The sequence below is a fragment of the Sorghum bicolor genome, chromosome 2 (assembly GCF_000003195.3).
Source record: "Sorghum bicolor cultivar BTx623 chromosome 2, Sorghum_bicolor_NCBIv3, whole genome shotgun sequence".
NCBI lineage: Eukaryota > Viridiplantae > Streptophyta > Magnoliopsida > Poales > Poaceae > Sorghum > Sorghum bicolor.
In genome coordinates, this window is record NC_012871.2 from 69,909,935 (window position 1) to 69,926,995 (window position 17,061).

General features: G+C 45.3%; 3 protein-coding genes across 3 annotated transcripts; 2 read left to right on the forward strand and 1 right to left on the reverse strand.

Annotated features, from left to right (window-relative positions):
- LOC8081719 (isopentenyl-diphosphate Delta-isomerase I) lies at positions 3,582-6,771 on the forward strand. Its single transcript, XM_002460782.2, has 6 exons — positions 3,582-3,922; positions 4,791-4,846; positions 4,979-5,070; positions 5,609-5,711; positions 5,801-5,938; positions 6,145-6,771. Exons 1-6 carry the CDS (start codon positions 3,855-3,857, stop codon positions 6,399-6,401), a joined length of 714 nt encoding a protein of 237 aa, XP_002460827.1. The 5' UTR covers positions 3,582-3,854; the 3' UTR covers positions 6,402-6,771.
- On the forward strand, positions 9,643-14,520 carry LOC8081720 (protein IQ-DOMAIN 14). The gene is made up of 6 exons (XM_002460783.2): positions 9,643-9,906; positions 9,997-10,693; positions 10,955-11,148; positions 12,179-12,215; positions 12,309-12,373; positions 13,471-14,520. The coding sequence occupies exons 1-6, from the start codon at positions 9,812-9,814 to the stop codon at positions 13,964-13,966; spliced, it is 1,584 nt and encodes a 527-aa protein (XP_002460828.1). The 5' UTR covers positions 9,643-9,811; the 3' UTR covers positions 13,967-14,520.
- Positions 14,693-16,778, reverse strand: LOC8081721 (trinucleotide repeat-containing gene 18 protein). The gene is made up of 2 exons (XM_002462933.2): positions 16,240-16,778; positions 14,693-15,039 (listed from the first exon to the last, which is right to left on the reverse strand). The coding sequence occupies exons 1-2, from the start codon at positions 16,551-16,553 to the stop codon at positions 14,982-14,984; spliced, it is 372 nt and encodes a 123-aa protein (XP_002462978.1). The 5' UTR covers positions 16,554-16,778; the 3' UTR covers positions 14,693-14,981.

A 17,061-nucleotide genomic window follows, 5' to 3' on the forward strand; every position in this document is an offset into this window, starting at 1 on the left:
CTGCGGTGTTCCGGGGTTTACTTTGCTCTAATGTTGTGATGATCTGTATCATGCGCATATCGCATACTGGCGTACAGCTATTGGTTCTATACATTTTTGTGCTGCCCATCCTTCTTCAGCAAGTGATCATGTGAATTGCGTTCCGTTTGTTCTGCCTGGCACTCAACCCACATGGTGCGTGTCAGTGTTTGGATGAATGCTGCTGGAGTTTTTTTTTTTTTGTTTGTGATAAGGAATGCTGATAGAGGGACGGCATGGCTGGGCGACGTACCGGACGGTTGCTTGCCGCCAGAGCGGGTGCCACAAGCAGCCGCACGAATCGCGCGCCCGTTGTCCTGATCCGGCGTCAGTTTCAGTTCCACTCGACTCGGTTGCCATCCCGCGGATGGCTGCGGATGGATGATGTGACGTCGACAGCGAGCCGGGAGCGTTGGTGGGTGGGTGTTCGGCCGTGCTGCCGCCCTGCGTGGCTGCGTCCGTGTCCAAAGCCACGCGGACGACGACGACGACAAGCCGGAAATCTCCCCGACCGGTCGCTGCCTGCCGGAGCACACAGCGACACGAATGCGGGCGGGCGGTGTGCCGCTTCATCTATCTATCCAGTGCAGCCCCCACGCGTCCACCCATGCCGTGCAAGTGTGCAATCTCCGGGATCTTGGATGCGTCTGTTTGTCCCTTTTTCAGAGCCTGCTCGCGCGCTGCATGCGATGCGATTCGATGCGGTTGTTGTGGCTGCCGTGGCGTAAACTACTATATAGCTCCGGCTCGTAACGTTTGGTGTTGCCCTTACAAAATGGGGCCTGGATCTTGGACGATAGCTTGTGCCAGGAGGTTCAGATCGGATCAACATGAACCAAGATTTTGCCATATTATCACCAACCTATTATCACGCACTTGATTCAGGCCTTCTTTAGTTCTCAAAAAATTTTGCAAAAATTCTCAGTTTTCCTATCACATCAAATCTTACGGCACATGCATTAAATATTAAATATAAATTAAAATAACTAATTGCACAGTTTGTCTGTAATTTACGAGATAAATTTTTTGCGTTTAGTTAGTCCATGATTGAACAATATTTATCAAATATAAACAAAAGTACTACAGTGTCTATTTTACAAAAAAAATTTACAACTAACCATGGCCTCACTTGTTTTTGCCATATGACATAGTACTCTCTATATATTCATCCATGTTCACTTGGTCACTCATATGGGTCTCAATGTCTGAAGGGGATCCAGATCCACCACGTACATGAGGCAGCTTAACTATGGCCTTGTTTAGATACACCCAAAAACCCAAAACTTTACAAGATTCCCCATCACATCGAATCTTGCGGCATATGCATGGAACATTAAATATAGATAAAAAAAGATAACTAATTACACAGTTTACTTGTAAATCACGAGACGAATCTTTTAAGCCTAGTTGCTCCATGATTGGATAATGTTTGTCAAATAAAAACAAAAGTGCTACAGTGTCAAAATTCAAAAAGTTTTTGGATCTCAACAAGGCCTACGTGTCCATCCATGTGGGTCACACTCTGAGCTACCCAACCAAAGAACACGAGGCGGACCGCAGCGCGCACGGATCACGTGTCATGATTAAAAAAAACACCTTTCCCGTTGCTACCTGGGACAATTCTCTCTTCTTTTTTTTTGAACAGATTGCAACGAATATTATATTTTTTGTAACTAATTGCAATCAACATTTGCTAATGTTTGCCTCACAAAATCGTGGCAGCATTGACCCGATTTTAGGAGTGTTGACCAAATTTGACTAACACTCCAATTGTTACCGGTTTAAAGAATGATTCACTTCCCTCTACAATGCTAATTCAATTCTCGTATATGTGTACCTAGCTCTTGGTTTTCCGACGGTGGCTACCCTAAAATATAACGAGTTTTGAGTTAGGAGTATTCTATAAATCAAACTAATTTCAGTTTGACTAAGTTTTTTTAAAAAAATAATAATAATATTTGTGATATCAAATACTCCCTACATTCTAAATTACAAGATATGCTTTTTAAGATACATAACTTTTGCTATGAACTTAGATATACACTATATTCAGATACATAGTAACAAAATATATATATAGAAAAAACAAAAGATCTTCTAATTCGGAACAAAGGGAGAAAATATCATTCAATACCTTCTGAAATGTACATTTATAGTTTACCTATTTGAGATTGTAAATATGAACATGAATGTTTGGCTGGCAAAAAATTGGCACAAAACAAGACATGATGGTTTCATTTCTTTCCCTTTCAAGACGATGTATTCACTTCTTCGCCAAAGTAACATAACTCATAGATTGTTAAGGGTCTACCTGTTTTAGGCCGCATTTGGTGAAGCTCCTTCTACCTTTGACTCCGGCTCATTCTTGCACTTGGCAAGAAGTTATTTTTTAAACCCCCCCCTCAAAAAAAAACTAAAAACATGTAAAGCTACTCCCTCCATCCCAAATTGTAAGTCATTCCAAGAATCTTGGAGAGTCAAAGCATTTTCACGTTTGACCAAAATTATAGTAAGAAATACTAAGATTTGTAACGTAAAGTGAGTATACTATGAAAATATAATTAAGGAAGAATCTAATGATACTTAGTTGGTATCATAATAATTATTATTTATTATATAAATTTGGTCAAACTTAGAAAAGTTTTACTTTTCAAGATTCTTGGAATGACTTACAATTTGAGATGGAGGGAGTACTATTTTTGGCTTTATGAATTCTGACTCCTCTGTAGTTTCGTATATTATAAGGAAAGGGGTGGATCCAGGTAAAATTGTGCCAAATAGTCTCCTATTGTCTAACTAAATGTTAAACGGTAAACAATTGATTACCTTTCCTATTTAGTGGTTTGTTCATACTAGTTGGACATGATTTTCACAGTATAGCATTGAACAATGTTTGAATGGACTAAACCACCATTTAAACAAACAGTGGTATATCATACTTGAGTATTTTACCAAAAATCTTTGAAAAGTTATTAGAAGGATGTATCGAAAAAGTCTTGCTACAAAAGAATTATCTATACAAGTGTTTTAAAAATCGCCCAAAGATGGATAGATAGGGAGAAGAAAATTACTATAAAAGGAATGCCATGACATGAGAGCAGTTTTGTCACTTTGTGAACGGATCGCACGTGCCACAACTAAAGGTGAATATATTTTTAAAAACCAGTAACGCTTGAATTTGAGTCGTTGGATCTATATCAATGTGTTTCATCCAACCGCTCTCTTTGTTTCTTCTTCCTCCCGCCGTCTTCTTCGTCGCGCCAACAACGTTGTAGTTTGAATAGTTCGCCCTCACCACTATCCATCCTCCTCATGTCGCCTGTCCATGGCGGGTTCACCTCGTTGTGCTAGCTCATCCGGCAACCCCGCCTTAGTCACAAATCAATTTTAGTCTTCTCCTTTTCTGAAATCATTATGGGAATAAGGAAGGAAGGTGAGTATAGTAAGGAAGATAGAAACTCATGTGTGATGAACCAAATAGGGTACAAGGATCCCATTGCTGCCGTGTGCCCCGAGAGCCAAATTTGGTCCGGCACATGTTCTCCCCGGCCGGCCGAGGAAGGAAAGGGTCAGGTCTCACAAAACCGGTGCCTGACCCGGACTAGAGAATCTCCGCCCGCCCGCCCGCTGGCCCACGGACATGTGGGGCCCGCCACGCCGTCCGCGGAGCCGCCAGCCGATCCCTCCTGTTATTTATCCCCGGCCCCCGGTCCCCGCACGCGCCTGCACACACACACACACACACACTCCGCAGCGCAATCCGCACGCCCGCGCGGCAGCCGCAGACGCCTTCGCCTCGACCAGAGAGAGAGAGAGAGAGAGAGAGAGGGGTCGGGATGGCCGCCGCGGTGGTCGACGACGCTGGGATGGACGCCGTCCAGAAGCGGCTCATGTTCGAGGACGAGTGAGACCTCCTTCCTTCTCCCCCTCTCCTTCCTCCCGCTACTTCTCGCTCCTCTCCCTCTGTTGCCTGCAGCCAGTCTGTGCGTTCGCGTATCGGCGATCTGCTTGTCCCCCGCTTGTTCCGGAACGCGCACACTCGATTTCTCTGGCGCATGGGGGTGGGGTTTTCGTTCGCGGTGCCTGCTCCGCCGGATCTCGCGGCGATCGGAACGCGGGCGCGGTTTGGCTCACGGAGGCTGTTCAGTACGACTGACTCTTTGTGCCCGTGATATACTGTACCACGTTTTGGTCTCACCGTCGCACGTGTTTGGTGCGCTCTTGGATACTCGTGCTGTTGGGTTACCCGGAAATGACAGCGCCAAAGTTCCGGGCATGCCGTGCCTGCCCAGTGCGAACTGTAGTCTAGGCTCAGTAGGTCGATGTCAGGAGGTACCGAGGTTGGTACTATAAACTGACCTGTTTTTTGCATCTGGAATTCATCTGGTTCAGTAAAATATTTTTTTTCTTAAAAAAAAGATGATCTGGTTATGGATGTCCTTTCTGTTTAATTGATGCCGGGTAGACGAGCAATTCTTTATGAGTCGTGTAAATTGCGGAGTGGATAATTGATGTGAGTAGTGTTGATCTGTAAATCCTGGATGGTGAATATTTTCCAAAGTCAGGGCAATGCTGTGCTTACAAAGTGCTTTTTTTAGGAAGCTATAATAGTATACAAAGTTTGGAGTGTGGAGAATCGTGTGGGTGAACATGGATCAAAGACAAATCTGTAGAATTTGTGGATGTGTTCTTGCAGTTTTCTTTTGACATATATTCAAGTCATGCACTAACAATTCTTCTCGACAATGCTCGCTCGATTCTTTTTTTCACAGATGCATTTTGGTGGACGAGAAGGACAATGTTGTTGGCCATGAGTCAAAGTACAACTGTAAGATTCTACTCTGCAGTTCAAACAACTGTACTCTGCTCTGCAGATTTAATTAATTTCTGTGCCCTTGTTAATGTTGTTTGAACTGGTTTGTGGACCAGTATTTGATTTGTTGTTTGTATGTCATGTTAGGCCATCTGATGGAAAAGATTGAGTCTGAGAATCTGCTCCATAGGGCATTCAGTGTGTTCCTTTTCAACTCAAAATATGAGCTGCTACTTCAGGTTTGTTTTAATTTTTTTTTACTCTGCATTTCTACGATATATTTTAGTCTATTTTATTGCATACCTGGCAAAGGTTTTAAATTTCCCGTGATTATTTTTTCCCTTATGTTTGAGATGGAAAGTCATGAGTCATGAAGTCCCAGGTTACCTGGTAGTACTTTGTTATATTAGACCTCCAGCTGGATGGTAAGGCTCATTGAATCACCATCAATGGACTACCATTGCTTAGCATACTGCTTTAAAAACTTGTAGATGCTGTTTCTTTGACAGTATGTATGACAGTTAGCTTTGAAGTTGTATTAGATGCTGTGACTCCAAGTATTGTTGGAAGTACATATTTCATAAGTCAACTTACTCCCTGAGACCAAAAATTGTGAGTAGCTATAGTTAAATGTCTGGGCCTTAAGTTTAGAATCAGCACAATTACCATTGTCATTGTTCAATGTTTGTTTGCTTTTCAAACAACACATTCAATGTTTGTGACTGTCCTATTTTATTCAAAATTGTTTCTGATAAGTATCACATTCTACTCATGCAGCAAAGGTCCGCGACAAAGGTTACCTTTCCTTTAGTTTGGACCAATACCTGCTGCAGCCATCCTCTGTACCGTGAGTCTGAGCTTATCCAGGAGGACTACCTTGGTATGTTATGGGACAGCTTCTGGACTAAAATTATGTTCTTACCTTTCTGTCCTTATTGCTCTGATCATTTGGAACTTATCCTTCTCCAGGTGTGAGAAATGCAGCACAGAGGAAGCTACTGGATGAGCTGGGCATCCCAGCAGAAGATGCCCCAGTTGACCAATTCACCCCTCTTGGCCGGATGCTTTACAAGGCGCCATCTGATGGAAAATGGGGGGAGCATGAGCGTAAGTTTCTGTCACATCCTCACCGTCTACTTGCGTTCAGACATTGTTTCAGTTGCAAATTGGTCGATGATATGGAAGCTATGTTTTAAATAGACCGTTGACACACTAGAATAGAATAGAATCCTCTGCACAGATTAAACTGAACATTGTTGCTGGAAGGAGACTACCGACTGCTAATGCTAGTTGCTCTTTTTTCTTGCCATCAGTTGACTACCTGCTGTTCATCGTCCGGGATGTGAAGGTGCAGCCGAACCCTGATGAAGTTGCTGACATAAAGTACGTGAACCGCGAGGAGCTCAAGGAGCTGATCCGAAAGGCTGACGCCGGCGAGGACGGCGTGAAGATCTCCCCCTGGTTCAGGCTGGTGGTGGACAACTTCCTCATGGGCTGGTGGGACCATGTCGAGAAAGGCACCCTCGGCGAGGCTGTGGACATGGAGACCATCCATAAGCTGAAGGAGTGAGATTGCGCCGGCCGTCTCTGATGAGCTCACCGCCTGTTGGTGCTGCTGCACTGCATGTTTATCAGTTATCGCTCTTACCCGCGGAAAGTGAGCTTGACTCTGTGTTGTGTTGCCGGGGTGGCCGACGTATCGTTGTGGACTGATGATGAGTTTTGCGGAGGGGTTTGGTCTTGTTTGTTTTGTTCGGTGACAGAGTTGCGCGCAGGACGCTTGTTTAACCCGTGCTTATACATCGTCTAAGTAAACAGCAATAAGTGGGACATCCGTAAGCTGTTTGTGTTTTCAATAGGCTAGGATTATTCTCTTGTAAGAGGTTGTCTGTAACTGCTTTGCGATTAGTATGCTACTGCAGGTCTGCTGCAGTTCCATTGCTGCTTATGTTTTTGGCAGGAGGTCGATGCTTGTGCGACCTAGGCTAGCGGCGGCGTGACGCTCAGATAGTCAGATGTGGTGCGGCCGTGGAGATACGGGTGATTGGGAGGTGGATGGCTGTTGCATGTTGGCTCTGCTTCTTGGTCTTTTTGCTTGTGACTGGACCTCCTTCATTTTTTTTAATTTAATGAAACTATAGGGTCTCGCTTATCTGATTATAATAACATGGGGTTGGGCTTTTTGCTTCTGACTGGACTTCTGTTTAAGAACTTTAGGGGCTGCTTATCTGATTATAACATGGGGTTCAATAGAATCGTAAGCGTGACCTACAAATTCAGTTTTTGTTTGGATCCTTACGTTTTAGTCTTTTAGAGGAACTGTAATCTACTAAATGGAATATGCTATTTGGCTTGAAATTTAATATTCCACAACTTTTCAAAGTTCGCATATAAGTTCGTCGCAATTCAAGGGCTCACGAGAGGAGGAAGGGAAGATGATGGTCTATTGCTTTCGCTGTTGGAGAAGAGAGATTATGGGTCATAGACTCTTTTACTGTGCACAATGCAAAAGCAAATGGATCTTGTGTTTGGATTGAGTCTATTGGAGACCGTCTAAGCTTGTAGACGAGGAGTTTGGTCCCTGCGAAGGAGAGGCAGCACAGCAGCTACGCGATGCCCAAATCTATTCACGCGGGGATTCTAGTGCGATGAATGGTTAGCCCACTCGCGTTTGGCTTACATGATCGTATTATCTCTACTATTAGAGCATCTCCAACAGTTATGCAATTAGAATTTGCCATTTGTTGGAATTTGCCAAGTCCTTAAACGTTTTGCCAAAGGAAAAATAAGTCCATCTCTAAGTGTTTGACATTTTTGACTTGACATTTCCCAAAATAGTGGACCCAACTATTTTTGTCCGGTTTTTTTTTTGTTTGACGTGCTTCGCGTGAGATTTTTCCTCTGCGCGGGAATTTCCGTCGCCCGTAGCCGCCAATCCACGAAATTGTAAGCCACCGCCGTTTCTGTGAATCGTGGCCTCCCGGTCCGCCAGTCCACGAAGTCACAGTTCACCAGAGTTCACGTCGCGCGCGACCTCCAGGATCATATCTCCTAGTTGCGCGGGGGAAAGAAAAGAGGCGGCGTGAAGAAAGGAGGCGGCGGCGCAGGGGAAAGAAGAGTTCGCGCGGAGAGAAGGAGTCCTCGCGGAAAACTACCGCAACGCGTGGGGAGGTCGCGCATGACAAGGAGTCGCAGGAAACTCGGGATATCAAAATTGCCAAGCCATTGTGCCTATGCAAAAATGTCAAGTTTGGTCCATCAAATGTCAAGTTTGCCAAAAATGCATAAGTCAAATGCATAACTGTTGAAGAGCAATTTTTAAGATTTTTGACAAATTTCTACAATGCATAATCCAATTGCATATTGGAGATGCTCTTATCATCTCCGCTAAAATAATCACCCTCTCCCCGCGCGCTAATCCCTCAACCCGCGCGGCCTCCACGGAGGAAAAAAAAATCGAGCGGCCTCCGCAGAAAAAAAGGAAAAGAAAAGAGAAAAACAGAACAGTCCGACGCATGACTTCGGACCCCCACGTCGCATGCCGCGCCCCAGCCAGAAGCCCGCACCCGTCGTTGCCCCTCAATCGCTCATCACCACGAAAAGAAAACGGAACTGTCCCGTCCCGTACGCTGCATGCCTCTGCATGCTCTGCCTCCGCCCGCCGTTTGCTGTTTGATTGACTCGTAGTGAGAAGAGAGACCCCGAAACGGCGAAACTTTCCCATCATTCCTCATGTTTGGCAGTTAACACACCAACCTCATGCGAAAACCAGATTTAGAGCATCTCCAAGAGTATCATATATCTCTTCTCTAACCATATTGTTTTTGAAAAAAAAAGAAAATTTATTCTCCAAGAGTATCCCATATCCAATTGGCAAATAGGCCCACATCATAAGTAAAAATGCATGCATCTTTTGTCATGCGTATTGCTCTTTCCTATGTTGTCTTCTAAAGGTGGAAAGGTATGGAAAACAATTGGAAATAAAAAGAGGTTTCTGATGCAAATATACGAGAGAAAAAATATATAAAGTAGTTACGATAATTTAGAAATAATATAAGATTTTTTATATAAAATTATCTTGAATTTTAGAAGTGAATTATTGATAACTCTTAAAAATGACCTTTTTTTTTTCTCAAAACCTTTATAAGAATCACAAAACTTACAGGAGGAGAAAAAAAAAGGTACTCGATATTTTAGGACTACACAGCGCTGATTTAGACTGTTGACTCATTGGTCTAATACTCCTACGTTGGTACTGATCCGTTGTTCTTAACGTTTGGTTACCCCCATAAAGTTTAATAAAATATTTTGTTTGAATTGATTTTTTTGGCATCACTCGAATATACCACCATGTATATATAAGTGTTCTCCTACCACAATGCACGGTCATTCAACTAGTATATTAATTAATTATTATGAACATTTCTGGCCAATCATTATCCCATACGTGAACGCGGTTTGCACTCTCTTTTTCTATTTTCTATACTTTTTTCCTTTACTTTTTTATTTATCTCTTATGCTATTTATCTGTCAACAGATTTTGCTAATAAATAAAACAAATGGACCCTGGGCCCGTAACAATATCTTGTTTCCTCACAGGCTAAATTGGCCTGGCCCGGCAGCCCATCAACAAACCAGCCCAACTGAACTGGGAACCATCAGGCTATGTGATGTCTGAGCCCGGCCTAATCCACATGATATTTGTGCATACTGATCCCTAGTATTTCATGAAATGTAAACGACACCCTCACTCGCAATTGCAGCCCATCAAATATTGTACTCGTGCAAAGGGCCGGGGCGTAAAAGTTTCCTAGTCTTCGTTCCAACGCAACACACAAACCCTTCCCCCCCTTCCTCGAGTCCTTCGGAAGCAGAGAACGCGGGCGCGACACACCGATCAGGCGCGCCGAAGCATCAGTGGCAGCCGACGATCATCTCCCGGCGCCGGCCAGCTCCTCGGCCACCGCGCCGGCTGCGGCCATGTCGAAGAAGAAGGCTGTCACGACGATGACGCTCAAGGACTTCCACGGCGGCTCCATCCCCTCCGAGCTCCCGCTCCCCTCCGCCCCCGGCGTGTAAGTTCCCGTCAAACCCTAGCCCCTCTAGCCTTCCGCTCCCTCCTCCTTCCGATGGTGAACTGACCAGGCTCGTCTCGTTTGCCGCAGCACCCCGCGCCCCGCGGACCGCACCGTCGCCTCCCCGTCCCCCGTCGCCGCGGCGGTCGCACGGCCACGCGTACCGGTCGCTTCGCCTACCGCCGCTGCGGCGGCAGCCGCGATGCCTTCCTTCCTCACCAACCCGTCCCGCATCGGCCGTCACTTCGACGAGGACGAGCGCACCCCCTTCGAGCCCGCCGCGCCGCGCCGCCCAGCGCCGTCCCCGACGTCGTTCGCACCCGCTCCCGTGGTGGCGCTCACCAGATCCGGGCCCGGGAACGCGTGGGGCCCGAGGAAGGAGGCCTCTCCGGCGTCTTCCCCTGTGGGTCCTGCTCCTGCCTCCGCCGGTGGCCAGATCTGGTCCGCGACACGCATCGCCCAGGCCAGCGCAGTGGAGAAGGTCATCTCCGGGAGGTGGCACCCGTCGAAGCCCTCGTCTCCGCCGGCGCCAGTGCCAGTGCCAGCTCCGGTGCTGGAGACTCCCGTGACCCCGCCGGAGATTGAGAGGCCTAGGTCTGTTGGGGTGAGAGAGCTGGATAGTGCGGTGGAGAGGGGCGCGGCACCAGTGAGACCCGCGTCGCATGAAGGAAGGGTTGGGGAAGGGAGAGCCGGGGAGGTGCCAGAGAGACCCAGGTTGAAGTTGCTTCCTCGGTCCAAGCCAATTGAGGCTCCTGAACCATCTCCTACCTATGTTGAAGAGAAGCAGGTTGTTACGATTTGTTCTTTCCATGCCTGTGTTGATCAGATTGCAAATTTATTTGCTATGCCTTTCATCAATAGTAACAACCAAAAGTACATTGTTTGGCTGCTAGATATACCTCTATGCAAATGTTACATGATTGTTTGCATAAATTTGTGTTTGATATGGTTTCGTTATTTTTGTAACTTGGTAAATTGGTATGGAAGCTTTCACAAGGATACTGGAAATCTAATTGTTTTTCCATTGGTGATGTGGATGATTGTATAGGTGCACCAGGTCCAGGTTACTGCAAACCTTGTGAAGGCTGAGGTTAATCATGATGTGCACCAGAATGCAATGATGGCTAAAACAGGAGTTTTAGGAGCAGATGCTGAGAGCAAGGTAGCAGAGCGACCGCGTCTGAATCTGAAGCCTCGTTCCTATGCAACAGGACAGTCTGATGAAATTGCTGTTAAGGAAAGGTATGAGATGTAATCAAACATGTCTGAGCTCCTATTTTGACTAACATTCTACTCCCAACTTGCAAATAACGTCTCTATTAAACGATCTTTGGTTACAGCAAAATTAGTGTCAAGCTACTCTCTGTTCTTTCAGTTTTATGTCCCTGTATGCATTTGTTATTGCAATTTTAGGGCCTGTTTGGATCACTAGACCTAGTTATTAGTTGGGGCTAAAAATTAGCCCAAATTAGCTAGAGTTGGCTAACAACTAGTTGAAGGCTTGGCTAAAAAAATAATCTACCTATTAGCCCTCCTGTTTGGATGCACTACGGCTTATTTTGGCTAAATTTTAGCTAGCTAACAATTAGCTCTTGTATCCAAACATGCCCCTAGCATAGCTTGTTGCCTTGCTTTGGAGTCTGGAATCATATTGGGTTCAAATTTTGAAGATTAAAACAATACCAACTATGTCCTCTAGGGTCAGTTTTTTGCATACCTTTTGCCTTATGCTTTACATAGGTAATGTTTAATTGAATGCCGTAGGGTTGGTTTTGTTGTCTAATGTCTATATGATTAGATGGTGCTGTTCACCTTCAATTTCGTCAAACAATTAGTGAGTGACTGAATGTTGCATCACTCCAGTCTCCAACCATACATGGAAAAATTTTAGCGAAGTCTCTGGAGCAAACATTTTAATATTTCATTCTATCGATTAAAAAAATTATAACTCTGCTTGCGTTAAAAAAATATAGAATTCTGCTTTGATGAGATCTCCAAGAGCAATGGATAATGGTAAAGGAGAATATTAATGGTTGCAATAAGCCATGGTAGCAGAATGATGTCTAGATTCATTGATTGTAGGTACCATCACCTCATTCTTTTCTTGAATATTTGAGAACTTGGAAAATTTTTTTTCGCAATTTATTAGTGATCTTTGTTTGACAAGAATTAGGTCTGAGATCAATATATTCAAGTACTGTGTATGATATACGTAGAGTTAAATAAATTTTACTATTATTTTGACTTCTTTTTGTTACTTCAAATGCCCTAGGCCATCCCTCTTTGGTGGTGCTCGCCCTCGGGAACAAGTATGTACTCTGTGCTTTTTTAGTGATATGCTATTTATTCTTTTTTTGTTTCTGGCTGAATCAAAATCTGATATTGTTCTGTTACAAATTCAGGTTCTCAAAGAACGCGGAGTGGATGTTTTGGCCAGTGATCTTGAGAAGACTTCACCAGTTGGCAGGTTATGTCAGTGACACTTTATGGTTATATTGATAGATGTATTTTAGTTAGGTTGTGGTGATACAATTTTGCTTACAGGTCACAAGTTCTGATTTATTTGTTGGAACTTGATATCAAAGGGTGTTTGTTAGATGGTACTCGCTACAGTCCAAATTATAAGATGTTTTGGCTTCTCTAGATACATAGGTTTTGCTATGCACTTAGATATACACTGTAAAGGCGAAAATGCCTTGTAATCTGGAATGGAGGGAGTATTTTGTTATATTAGTACTACATGAAAGAAACCAGAAATAAATGATTCAGTCTTATATCGACAACATAAGATAATTAATCTCCACTAGGTATTTGCATGGATTTCTGATAATTGAGTGACACTAATGATATTCGAGTAGTGCGCTTCAAGAATCTGTTGGGGCTCTATGTCAAGAGTTTACTGTTCTATTAGGAAAAAAAGGAGCATATTGTTTTCATGTGACAGAAATTCACTAGGGGGGTGTTTAGTTCCAAAAAAAATGCAAAATGCCAACTACTTTAGAATGATGGAATACAAAATGCCAAAATTTCCAGGGTCATGTTTAGTTCCATCCAAAATGCAGAATTTATTGCGCTCATGAGGCTCTTTTGGGTTTTTTTGGCCTCTTGAGGCCAAAATCCAAAATGGAGAATAACCACCTTTTTGCTAAAAAATTTGCATGATTTCCATCCAAAATGCAGAATTTATTGCGCTCATGAGGCTCTTTTGGGTTTTTTTGGCCTCTTGAGGCCAAAATCCAAAATGGAGAATAACCACCTTTTTGCCAAAAAATTTGCATGATGTTTAGTTCCATTTTGCAAAATGATGAACCAAAACCCAAATTTTTTTGGAATAGGAGGGGAACTAAACACCCCCTAGGTTTCATTTGATGACCCATGGAATGGACCGATGAGAAAAATTATAATGCTTGCTGAGCAACCTTATCAAATTTTTCTTGTTTTATGGTAACTTGTAATGAAGTTTTTTTCCCCGTGAAATTGTTTTTTTTCCCTTGCTGAGGTTACTGGAGATCAGCATGAGTTGAACTTGTGTTACAGTACTGATAGTCTCTCTGTCATTTGTAGGCCTAAAGGTGAATTTGCAAAAGTTGAGCAGAAGGTTGAAGCTTTGTCCATTAACCCTTCTGTTGAAAGAGCTGATGGTTTTCCAGCTGGTCATAGAGGCCCAAGGAGTGTTGATAAGAAAGATTACAAGCGGGATACTGACAGGGGTGATGCATATAGGCCTACTCGTTGGGAGGACAACAGGAGGGTCGCTAGAGATATGGAGAAGCCACAGGAGCAACCACGCTCAGAGCCTGAGACATGGCGTAAGCCAGTGGAGCCTCCAAAGCCAGAGGTTGCAACACCTCGTTTTGGGAAAGCAGCAACAGCATTGGAGCTCGCCCAGGCCTTCTCAACGTCCATGTCTGATACCGCACCACAGAGCCGGTTGACCAGTGCTCCCAGTCCAAGAGTTCCTCCTAGCCCAGGGGCTAGGGATCAGTCTGGCTTTTCAAGGCTCACTGACAGCAGGACGTTACACTCCAGCCCTTCCCAGCGAAAGATAAACGGCTACTGATCGCTTGGCACACATATTACATGTGCCACGATGACACAGCTCAGGTATCATGGCCTCGATGAAGCGCCCTGCTGTATCTTCATACTCAACTGCCCCTGCGTGGAGAAGTCCAATTGTTGCTCTGTGAAATGGTGGCACGCGAGGGGTGATAATCTCATTGATTGATAGCAAACAAAAGGCTCCTCTCCCATAAGTTTCTGGTCAGTGATTTACTGTAACTCGGGGTTCATTTCCTCTCTTGATAACGAGAGATGTGAATTTGTGAACTATTTTTCTGCTTATGTTCGCCAGCCGCGATTTATTGCTGGGGAATAATTGCTACCTGCGCACCTTAGTTGGATGTGACAGTATGCATCTCTGGCGTGCTTGGTTTTATGATGTTGCCAGATCGGTTGTATGCAGCCTGTGTTAAAATGCAATTTTCGGTCCTCTTCATAAGCTGCAAAATTGGGATTTTTTTCTGCTAGTTTTTCAGGTACATCGTAGTCTTGTACGGTTACATTATGATTAAAGGATATAGCCTTCGATCTTGGTTGAGCTACTAGTTGATATAAGCATCGTTTGGATCACTGGAATTTCATTGGATTCCATATGGAACTGGTAGTAAAGTTATGTTTGAAATTCGTTTGTAATCGGTGCCATCCAAATGGGTCTCTGATGCTTCCTTAATTTCCCAATTTGTTTGAAAACAAAATGGCGTCGGAACAGTGGGAAGTGGCCACGTCGTGGTGAAACCAAACGGAGCATTTTGTAGCACTATGGCTGCAAGAGGAATCACAAAAGGCGAGCACTGCCGAGAGGTGGTGGGGGAGAAGGAGAATCCGAAACAGCAGAGTTGTGTATGCACATAGATCAGAAGCACTAAACTAGGGATTAGCTTTGTGAGCATGCATCAATCTTGTTTAGGGCACACAAAGCAGGAAGCCACCGTCGTCGTTCGTCGAGCCGCGCCACCGCACACACACACACGATGTACACCGGCCGCCGGTTTGCGTTGCTTGAGACTCGCCGGCGCTCAGAACAGGAAGGCCGTGGGCGTGAACGCCGGCAGCACCGTCGGCTGGCCGTAGTGCCTGCATGGAGAGAAAGAGAGAGATGGATGCACCTGAGTCAGCGTCAACAGTGAATGCTACTTTTAACTACTACTGTATCTGACATAATATTATCGGATTCGGTACGATCCACGTCATCATCCACCAGTACGTAGTATTATGGGATTTGGTTTGAAGCTGGAAAGCTTTATTAAGCGCGGGCCGGGTCCTCTTGCAATCTCCAGTGCACCGCGCGTTATGCGCTGGTCTTTTCCAGGTACGATGATGCCCATTGGACACAAGTGGTAGTGCTATGCAGATGCAGTAGGCATCATGCTCACAGAGTACTCCTGCACTTCTCGTTCACAGGTTCAGTTCACAGTCATGCAGCAGCACAGCCTTGTGCTGCCTTTTGTTGGGGGTGGCCAGACCAACCGGGTCACCAGGCCAGGCCAGGCATGGATGGCATCGCAGTTGCAGCTTGACTGAACCAAAGCTGGAGCTGGGAAAAGGTCTCTTTCTGACGCATGCACTACCGATAAAAAGGGTGTGGGCATCTGGAGTTGGACCAGGCTGTTCCGTTCCGTGCGACCCCATCGCTCCGGATTCCGATAAGGGTAGCGAGCTTGTCCGCCGTGGAGATCGAACCCATCATGTATAGTACTAGAAGGCTGTTCACAAACGGTACTGCTTACAGATAACTAACGATCCGGTTCCGATATTTAAAACTCTGGCTATTGGTAATGGTCCAAACATTAAGTTTGTGATATGTGTAGAAAGTCCACTTGGATCAGAACGTACAACTTGCAAGATGAAGTTGACTGCTCCCATAAGCTACTCCAAAAAAAAAAAGTAGGTTTGACTCGATCGATCGAGAGGGGTCTCTCTCTCTCTCTCTCGTGTGCACCGAAACTCTAGTGGACTTTCGTGAAGGCATCCAATCCAACTAAAATTAGGTGCCGCTCGCGAGTTGATCAACTATCCTATCCACCGGTTTTCGGCTACTGTTATCCATCTTCTTCCAAACCTGGAAGGTCACCTTCACGTAGAAACGTGTGCGCAAGGTCTAGCCTAGCCTGGGCCCACATAAGCGCATCGAGGGCCCACTTGGCGGTGACAAGCAACGTCCATCTCGGCATCTCCACCGTCCATCGCGATCCCGCGGGCACCCCCTCTAACCCTCTCCGTCCGTCACCCCCCGCACGCACGCACGCACCGCACTGCACACGCCGAGGAACTCACCGGAAGTCGTCGTAGCTCGGCGCCCGGGTGGCACGGCGAGGCGACCTGGCCCTGGCTTTCGGCGCTGAGGCTGGCTTCGCCTGCGCCTTCGCCATGGACGCGGCCGTCATGGCGGCGTCCTCGGAGATGGCGCCCAGCGTCGGCTTCCACGCCGCCGCCGACCCCGACGACGACGACGACGACGAAGAGGAAGACGAAGACGGCCTCCGGCGCCGCTTCCCCGCGGCTGCAGAGACGGCGGTGGCCGTGGCGGTGTCCTCGGGCGCCGCATCAGGCGACCGGCGCGCGCGCCTCACGAAGGCGAACAGCTTCATCTGCCGCCTACGTGTGGGCTACCTAGCTTCGATTCCGATCCCTGCAGCTCTGCAGGTTTTTGCTTTACTGTCGAATGTAGGCTTAGCTGATCTGCATCATCACGGGGCGTTTTGTAGTGGGCGGCTGCCGATTTGGCCCTTATTAATATGCACGCCAGAGCAGGGGGTTAGTTTTTGCACCACTTGTTAGTTGCGACTGCAAATGACTAAAATGCCCTTTTCTCTTAATTGTAAGTCATTCTAAGAATCTTGGAGAGTCAAACTTTTCTAAGTTTGACCAAATTTATATTATGAAATAATAATTATTATGGTACTAACTAAGTATCATTAGATTCTTTCTTAATTATATTTTCGTAGTATACTCACTTTACATTACAAATCTTAGTATTTTTCTTTATAATTTTGGTCAAACCTGAAAATATTTTGACTCTCTAAGATTCTTAGAATGACTTACAATTTGGAATGGAGGGAGTAATTTATACTCGTACTACTACCTAGAAATTTTCAG